At 43.7% G+C, this 8,961-nt stretch overlaps 1 protein-coding gene across 2 annotated transcripts; it reads left to right on the forward strand.

The window, feature by feature from the left end:
• Positions 1–2,551: 2,551 nt before the first annotated feature.
• rab43 (RAB43, member RAS oncogene family) lies at positions 2,552–8,884 on the forward strand. Of its 2 annotated transcripts, XR_014554183.1 has the most exons (4): positions 2,552–2,858; positions 4,916–5,099; positions 5,922–7,289; positions 7,347–8,884. XR_014554183.1 is itself a non-coding variant. In XM_083668266.1 (3 exons), exons 1-3 carry the CDS (start codon positions 2,670–2,672, stop codon positions 6,173–6,175), a joined length of 627 nt encoding a protein of 208 aa, XP_083524392.1. In that variant the 5' UTR covers positions 2,552–2,669; the 3' UTR covers positions 6,176–8,884. The 2 variants fall into 2 exon arrangements, 1 of the variants encoding a protein (XP_083524392.1); XM_083668266.1 differs by having other exon boundaries at positions 5,922–8,884.
• Positions 8,885–8,961: the final 77 nt, after the last annotated feature.

The raw sequence follows: 8,961 nt of genomic DNA on the forward strand, positions 1-8,961 counted from the left end.
TCAAGAAGCCACTAATAAAGACTGTTTGTTTATTTCCTGCTCTGCTGAAGAGGACCAGTTCATTGAGCTGACATCGGACTCCACCCTGAGGCTGAGTGAATTCTGGCTTGGTGTGGAGAAGGAGCATCCCCTCGTAGGGCAGAGGGCAGAGGGCAGTGGGCATCCTTCTCCCTTTCGCCACCTCCTGTCTCTGTGAGATTGGTTTTCCAGCTGTAGCCTCACTAAGAACAAAGCACAGGTCGAAGCTCCACATTGAGCATGACCTGAGTGGCGGTACCAAGCCTGCAACCCCGCTGGGAAAACATGTGCCTGTAAAGCAAACCCACTGCAGCCACTAGGCCGCTGTGAAAGACTCACACATTTTGACTTGTTCATCTATTTTGCCAAATACCTGCATTTTCTTATTCTCATTTTTTCTCAAGATTGCAAACTGGCAAAGTGATTGCACACATTTAAAAAAAATGTTTTTATGTTTGACAAATCACTGTCTGACAGCAGTCTGTTGAATTGGATTGTATTTTATTGTTCTAGCTAGCAAAGACTGTTTCATTATTTCCCTCTATTTTTGAAACACAGACTTACAGAGCATTGTTATTGACAGATGTTGGGGCTGCACATTTTATTTTATAAAGCACTTTTTTCTTAATTTTTCTATAAAGACTAATGGAGAATAGTTATTGAGTTATTGAAGTACATCATTTTTATTGACAAATATAGCATGTTAAGAGGCTGCACTTGATATTTTATAAAGCACCTTTTTATGACTAATGGAGAATAGTTATTGAGTTATTGAAGTACTTTTGAGAAATAGCACATAGACTCGTGTAGTAATCTAGCGAACTTTAATTATTACTGTTCAGGCGAAGTGATTGTATTTTTATTTTTATTTGTTTTTGAAAAATAGTCTCAAGATTTCAATAAATTTTATGAGACCCATTTCATGACTCTTTTGTTGGGGCGAGGGGGGGGCCCCCAAAAAATATTTCCCCCAAAGGGGGGCCTGACAGAAAAAGTTTGAGAACCACTGCTGTAACGGTACCTTTGTGGTCGGGAGTTAGACCCAGCAGAAACCTGTATGACTCATCTATTTTTGAACAAAACTTCGGATTTCGTTACGATGGACGGTCCTGAGTGTTTTCCACCCCACTTTCATTGAGACACACGCCACAGTTGGCTATAGCCCAATAAGGGTGCGTTGTGGTTCAAACTGCACAATGACCCATATGGACGGGATTAGACCTTCCAGACCTTCAGATTCGTATGAATCTGCTTTTGACCAAACTCAGTGGATTTGGTTACTAGGGATAGAGTTTCTTTAATTTTTCAATATGCTGATACTGGGAGTTAGACCCAGCAGCACTCGGTAATTCAACATCAATGTCCATGTATTAGTGATGGCATATTTATAAATTCGCTTGGGTGCAGTGCCTGTCTGCGGACTAGGCGACGTAAGACTTGACAATAATCGCTCCCTGACTGCTGCCAGCTGCTGCTACCTTCTGCTGGCGGTGACAGAAAAATGACTTCGCCACAAACCTGCTGTAGGTGACGTGTTTATCCAAGCAGGTAGGACAGCAACCTCCAGCAGCCTCCGCAGACGGACGCTCTCCTCATTTGAACGGGCGATTTCTTCCTGGCAATCTGCTATCGTTTTTTCTACCGCCCAAAATATCTCGACAGCCGCTGCTTTTAATCTATCTGTCAGAAAAACATTGAACATCTGAAGTTTGGACATTTTGATAGGACTTCTTGACGTACTACCTAGGCAATAAATTCTTCTTCCCTTGAAACCTAATTTTCCGCTGTACTGAGACTAGACGCGACTGCCTCTCTCAGGTTACAGTGAGAAACGCACAGTTCATACCACAAATCACTGTGTATCCAGACAGATACAATACTTTATTAAATATTAAATACTTTATTTTTTTATGTGAACCCCCCAAAAATGATGCAGTGCATGAAATAAAACAGTTCGCCATAGAAATCTTTCCACTTGTGTTTATGTACATTATGTTCTGTTTTCAACTGGTGGAAATTACATGAAATTGACTAGTTGTTATGTTTTGTTAATTTGAGAATCACAGTTCCTTGCAGCAAGTTTAAGTAGAAATCACTGCCATCTCAAACTATAATGGCGTGTTCGGCAGTTGTAGGAAACTCGGAGATGCCCCATGTTCTTTTCTAATAGGGGAATATTCCCAGAATTCCTCGGCCAAAGTTTCCATAGAAAGTTTCCGGAACGTTTCCGCCCCTTTGCAAACCTAGTCGCTTCAAATAAACGATATAAAATCAACTTCTTAATTGGCGAGCGCCTACAATAATAATACGAACTACAACATAGGCCAACATGGCCGCCAAGGAAGTGCTTGTTCTTCTTCCCTCGGTGTGTTTTGTAGGCTTCTGGCGGAGCGAGCCACATCAGGACCCCTGGCCGTGAAGAAATGCTGGATTACATTCCATGGTAAAAAATAATCAGGCGCGGCGCGAAGATACCTAAACTTTACTTCTGCCTGCTAGTCCCTTCCGCGTTGGCAATTCCGCAAGTGCCGACTTCTCCACGTCAGTTCTGCTCTCAAAACAAATAAGTAACAGGCTCTGAGCGAGAGAACACCTATCCTCCTGACTGTCCTGTTATCTACAAACACAGTGTCTCCGCGGTCACAGCGACGATGTCATTACTTGATTCAGATGATAATTATGACTTCGTTTTTAAGATAGTTTTAGTGGGAGATGTTGGGGTTGGCAAAACATGTGTGGTTCAGCGTTTCAAGACTGGCATATTCATCGAAAGACAAGGAAATACAATTGGAGTGGACTTTACCATGAAAACAATAGATATTCAAGGAAAGCGAGTGAAGGTTAGTAGGCTTGTGTCATGTGTCGGTGTTGTTTCTGGTGTTATGTGGAGTAAAGCAGTCGTCGGCTCAGATGTGCCGTGTCATTATTGTGCTGCCGGGCTGTTTGTTATCGCTGCTTTGTGTTGCAGCGGGCCTGCATACGTGTTTCCTGCTGTGTCTGATCAGAAGGAGCCGAGGCCACCGCCACCGTCTCATCACCTGATACACCTCACACCAGGCGACACGTCCTGGGAATCATTTCTATTTCTTATTTGTTTCGAATATGGGGATTATAATATAGGCTACACAGTAACTGTTGATGATGAGTTATGCAACTGTCACCTCAAGGCCCTCAAGTTGAACATATAAACAAAGGCACTGGTTGAACATGTTAAACATGTAAACAGAGGGACTGGTTGAACATGTTAAACATGTAAACAAAGGCACTGGTTGAACATGTTAAACATGTAAACAAAGGGACCTCTTGAACATGTTAAACATGTCAACAAAGGGACTGGTTGAACATGTTAAACATGTAAACAGAGGGACTGGTTGAACATGTTAAACATGTAAACAAAGGCACTGGTTGAACATGTTAAACATGTAAACAAAGGGACTGGTTGAACATGTTAAACAGGTCAACAAAGGGACTGGTTGAACATGTTAAACAGGTCAATAAAGGGACCTCTTGAACATGTTAAACATGTCAACAAAGGGACTGGTTGAACATGTTAAACATGTCAACAAAGGGACTGGTTGAACATGTTAAACAGGTCAACAAAGGGACTGGTTGAACATGTTAAACAGGTCAACAAAGGCACTGGTTGAACATGTTAAACAGGTCAACAAAGGGACTGGTTGAACATGTTAAACAGGTCAACAAAGGGACTGGTTAAACATGTTAAACATGTAAACAGAGGCACTGGTGTCCCTGAGCGGTCAGAGTGAGAGTGTAAGCTAATATCTGGTGAGGCTATTCACTAGAATGCCTTTCTGGTGATCAACCTTACTATTTGTCATGGGCCTATTGCACCATTTCACCTGTTCCCTCTGATCCAACTGTGATCATGTTTCGGGATCTAATCTAGTGCTCAAAAGAGGGGTGATGAAATGTTAAGTGTAAGGATATATAACTTGTGTGACTAGTCTCCAGGGTCGTAGTGACGAAAGTCCATGTAGCTCTATGCATAGATATAAAAGCGTACATAGATAAAGAACCTTTCTATCTCTATGGGCCCTATATGGCTAGAGCTTACTCAGCAGACATCATCACTTTCTATTGATGCGGTCCTGTGAGCTGCCATTGTCTTACGACAGATGGCGTGACTCTTTCCACACTGATAGTGATAGTACGTTGTGCTAGAACGTCACACCTGACATAATATAATAATAATAAGAAGAATATAATATACGCCATTTAGCTGATGCTTTTATCCAAAGCGACTTACATTGCAGTGAGTGCATACATTTTTTCAGTATATATGGTCCCGGCGGGAATCGAACCCACAACCTAAGATCGACCAACTGAGCCACATGATGATGATTTCAGTGTACTAACCGGAACCATACGCCTTACCCAAGCCTCACCCTCACCCTAAGCCTTGGTTTAGGACAGACAGCTCAAATACTTGGTCGTAAATTCTAGTTACATAGGCCTAGCATTGACAGGTTGGAGCCTTTGCAGCATGGTCAGAGTTGTGTGTTTTTGAGGAGGGGCTATATATAGATCCAAGCTATGCCATTTCCCCCACTGAACAGAGAGCCCAATACCACTCAGAAACTATGTGGGATCCTTCTGGCGATTTCCAGGTATAGGTTGAGGATGGTCAAGGATAGGATTAGGATTAAGGTTAAAGGGTAAAGTCATCCTAAGGGTCCCACTCCCACCGTTCGGTCACCCTGTGTTCTATTGTGTTTTCGAAGAGGGGCAGCTTGGAGTAAGAATTCCATTGTACTATCACACCCTGCCCCAGTGTCCCAGAACACACAGTACGTCAGTAACCTTTGAACCCTGCCGGTGATGATGAATGAGGGAATGAGGTAATCATGGGATGTTTGTTGTTGTCATTGTTATTCAGCTGCAGATCTGGGACACGGCGGGCCAGGAGCGTTTCCGCACCATCACACAGAGCTACTACCGCAGCACGAACGGCGCCATCATCACCTACGACATCACCAACAAGGAGTCCTTCATGTCCGTGCCCAAGTGGATGGAAGACGTGAAGAAATACGGCGGTTCCAACATCGTGCCTCTTCTCATTGGTCGGTCGCTTTGCTCAGCCTCATTCACGACCAGGGGAGGCCGGGGGAGGTAGGCATCGGAGGACGGGCTCATTGTAATGCACGGAACGGAAATGGAAATCGCGTTGTGTTTGATACCGTTCCTTGATACCGTATCTCATTCCGTTCCATGCATGACAATGAGCACCGTCCTCCGATTTCTACCTCCACCAGCCTCCCCTGTTTACTACCATATATAGGGCGAATCTCAAAGGTCTGTTATTGATTCCTCACGTCCTCCCTCACCTCCTTCTCAGAGTGTATTGGAGGAGAAGGCCTGAGAGGAGTGGCGTCAGACTTTCACCTCCAGTGAGGTTGGAGGAGGAGGCCACGATAGGGGATGTGAGGAATCAAGGAAAGACTTTAGAGGTTCGGCCAGAGAATGACATCCTTTTTTCTTTTCTTTTTCTTTTCTTTTTAAAATATGTTTTTAGGGCATTTCTGCTTTATTGAGAGAGAGACAGTAGAGGTTGACAGGAAGGATGGGTGAGAGAGAGGAGGGATGACATGCAAGATAGGTAGAGGGTCGGAATCGAACCAGGAACCTTGCGATTACGTGGTGTGCGCATTACTGTGCTACGCCACTAAGCGCCCCCACAGAGAATGACATCCATCTCTTTCTCCCTCTTACGCAAAGGTCTTCACTGCAGGTTTATATGGAGGCATAATTTTGCTTGGTGTGTGTGTGTGTGATATGATAATGTCATATGATGTGATAATAAAATATTAAATATACATGCTGATGTCATCACTGTGTAGCCGATACTCATGCCATCACTGTATTTCCCAACCGTCTATTTTTAGGGAACAAGTCGGACTTGACTGAAACCCGCCAGGTCCCTTACGAAGACGCCCAGACCATGGCCCACCAGCTGGAGTTCATCTGCGCCGTCGAGACGTCCGCTAAGGACTCCAACAACGTCGAGGAGGCTTTCAACAAGATGGCCGCCGAGCTGATCCTGAGGCATGGCGGGCCCATGTTCAATGAAAACGTAACAGACAGTTTCAAACTGAACAGCAAGGACGTGGCCACAGAGGGCTGGGGGTGTGGCTGTTGATGTTGATGGAATGTTCTAGAGTTCTACGGATGTTCTAGAGTTAGCCGATTTGAACCGTAGAAGATTGATTCTATTCTATGGGGTTTTATGTGGGGAGAAACTGGTGGATCATTGTTAAGCTGTTTAAAAAAAAATACTTTACTTCTATTTGTGCTACTCTTTTCAGGGAGCGGTTGGTGATACAGTTATTGATGTACTGTAGCAATACCTGTGCCACTACTGGGGGAAAATGTATGTAGCTGTTGCTTTTATTTAGCATATATGCTAGTTTTTAATTTTTATTTTGAAAAACAGCTCCTGTAACACAGGACACTGTACCAGTGCTGCGATGATGCTGTGTTTGGTCAAACTATCTACCGGTCCTGAAGGGAGAGTAGGGAACCAACAACTGGAATGTTGTGGATCTAAAATGGCCTCTTGTTCTAGCTGATTTTCCTCATGTTTAACGATAGTTTGTTTTCTTCGGCTGTTGATTTGGTTTGGTTGGGCTCAACCGCAGGAGGCTGGTGGAGGCAGAAATCAGAGGATGGAGTCATTGTAATGCCTGGAACGTAATGAGGAGTGGTATCAAACACATATCTTTGATACCATTCTTCATTCCATTCCATGCATCCAATGTGCCGGTCCTCCGATTTCTACCTCCACCAGCCTCCCCTGGGCTCAACACATCCATATAGTTAGTGTGTCTAAACTAACACACAGTTGTACCTTCCCTAGAGCAGTAACCACCTCGCCCTCCTGGCGAGGAAGGCAGGCTTGGCTCTCGACTTCCAAAGGCAATGTTGGACCTCCTACCTTTTTTTTTTAATTTGTTTATTTTATGATGTGAGCATACTTTTGAAGGTAATTCAACTGGACTGGAATGACATTTAGTGAAGGGCATTGTGGACCATTGTAGATACGAAGCACTAGAAGTCTATCCCCCCTATCCTGATGAACCCCCATCCCCAACGCCCTACGCCCTATGCACTTGAATTTGTCACCAATTTGTCGCCATATTGCTCCCTGCTAGCTGTCAAATTCGCTCAAATCGCCAGAAGTGCATTGGGGGTAGGGACTGATTTGAGATTGTTGCAGTAAACAATATCATATGCCTCATGATCTGCTACAGTGAGTTTGCTCTGCCTGGCATTGAAACGTCTGTGTACCCCAGATGTAGAGAGGTACGTAGTGGCTTTGATATAGGAGATGGATAACAGTGCCCAGTGCCCACCAGCCCTGGGTCTAATACATAGCCCTGGGCTAGGATCTAAAACATAGCCCTCTAATACATAGCCCTGGTCTAAAATATAGCCCTGGGTATAATACATAGCCCTGGGCTTGGATCTAAAACATAGCCCTCTAATACATAGCCCTGGTCTAAAATATAGCCCTGGGTATAATACATAGCTCTGGGCTAGGATCTAAAACATAGCCCTCTAATACATAGCCCTGGTCTAAAATATAGCCCAGGGTCTAATACATAGCCCTGGGTCTAAGACATAGCCCTGGCTCTAAAACATAGACCTTGGTCTAAAACATAACCCTGGTCTAGGGTCGAAGACATAGCCCTGGTCTAATATATAGTCCTCTAATACATAGCCCTAAGCAAGCTAAATCAAGCTTACCTTTTTGACCCAGATCTGCTAGCCAACAAACTGGCAGTGTTTTAGCTAGTATGAGGATAGTGAGGAGGATGATGATGATGATGATGGTGGTGGTGGTGTGTTTTTGTGTTAGAAGTTAGAGTATGTAGCATAGGCTTTCATTGGCACAGTGCTTCATCAGCATGATCATCCAATGACATCTGACGTGATGCAGTGATTATGGCATTGAGAGAGGTGCAACGCAGGACAGTGCGTTGGCACACAAGGATGTGGCTCGTGGATATCACCATGGTTCAGTACCGTGAGTCCCTCTTGTGAAGCTGACAGTGATATATTTGTTTATTTGATGTATTTGCAGTGAGGAAAGGGAGCAAATGGGCATTGTTGTTGTTGTTTGTATCTGTCACAGACTAGTGGGAGGAACGCTAGGCCTGAACAGGACATATTTCAGTGCTCTTCAACTACTCTATTACGTACGCAGAGTTAAAGGTAGACTCCGCGATATGACGTGACTAAAGGAAGTTGGAACTCTTCTTTAGAGTTGTTTTAGATTCACCCGAGCAGGACGTTTAGCTCGCTAGCGGTCGCGTCGATGCAACGCGACAGCCGGGTGATGAAGAGGCGGCTGAGTGAATAGTCTTGCGGTTGGTCGCCCCGCGTTTTTCGTGTCTGTCCTATCGCGGTCTACCTTTAAGTGCTTGCACTTTGACAGTTTCACACAAGTCACTGGTAAAATAACATTTTCAAAAAAATTGATATCAAAAGTATATCTCCGATTTTATAGCACAACAACAAAATACAGAATTCAAGAATCTATCTGCCATATTTCATATCTATTTGTGTGAAATGTAATGTTCATTTTGATACTGTTAATATGAACACTCAATTGAGATGTGAAAATGCATGAATGTATTTGAAGGATGGTGGTGACGTCCGATGTGATAAAGATGACAGACATTCAAGATGTACGGACAAGTGCCTTCCCCTTTCTGTCGTTGTACATGCAGATATGAAAGAGAGTTGTGTGTATCGCAGTGTTAAAAGACCAGACAATGGAATCAAAGTGTAACTATGCAGTTTTTCCACATCTTTATAATGGTGAGATGTTGACAGTTAATTGTGTTTGTTTGTAATCTTTGTATCTGGAGATGTAATGCTCAAAATGATCTGTTCATATTGAATTAAATGTCATTTTCTGAG

Source organism: Argentina silus (genome assembly GCF_951799395.1).
Source record: "Argentina silus genome assembly, chromosome: 4".
NCBI lineage: Eukaryota > Metazoa > Chordata > Actinopteri > Argentiniformes > Argentinidae > Argentina > Argentina silus.

Excerpts from the sequence above, each read along its gene's own strand:
- rab43 (XM_083668266.1), top strand. The coding sequence starts at position 2,670 with ATGTCATTACTTGATTCAGATGATAATTATGACTTCGTTTTTAAGATA. Across the intron at positions 2,859-4,915 it reads TTCAAGGAAAGCGAGTGAAG|CTGCAGATCTGGGACACGGC; the intron begins GTTAGTAGGCTT and ends ATTGTTATTCAG. Across the intron at positions 5,100-5,921 it reads CATCGTGCCTCTTCTCATTG|GGAACAAGTCGGACTTGACT; the intron begins GTCGGTCGCTTT and ends GTCTATTTTTAG.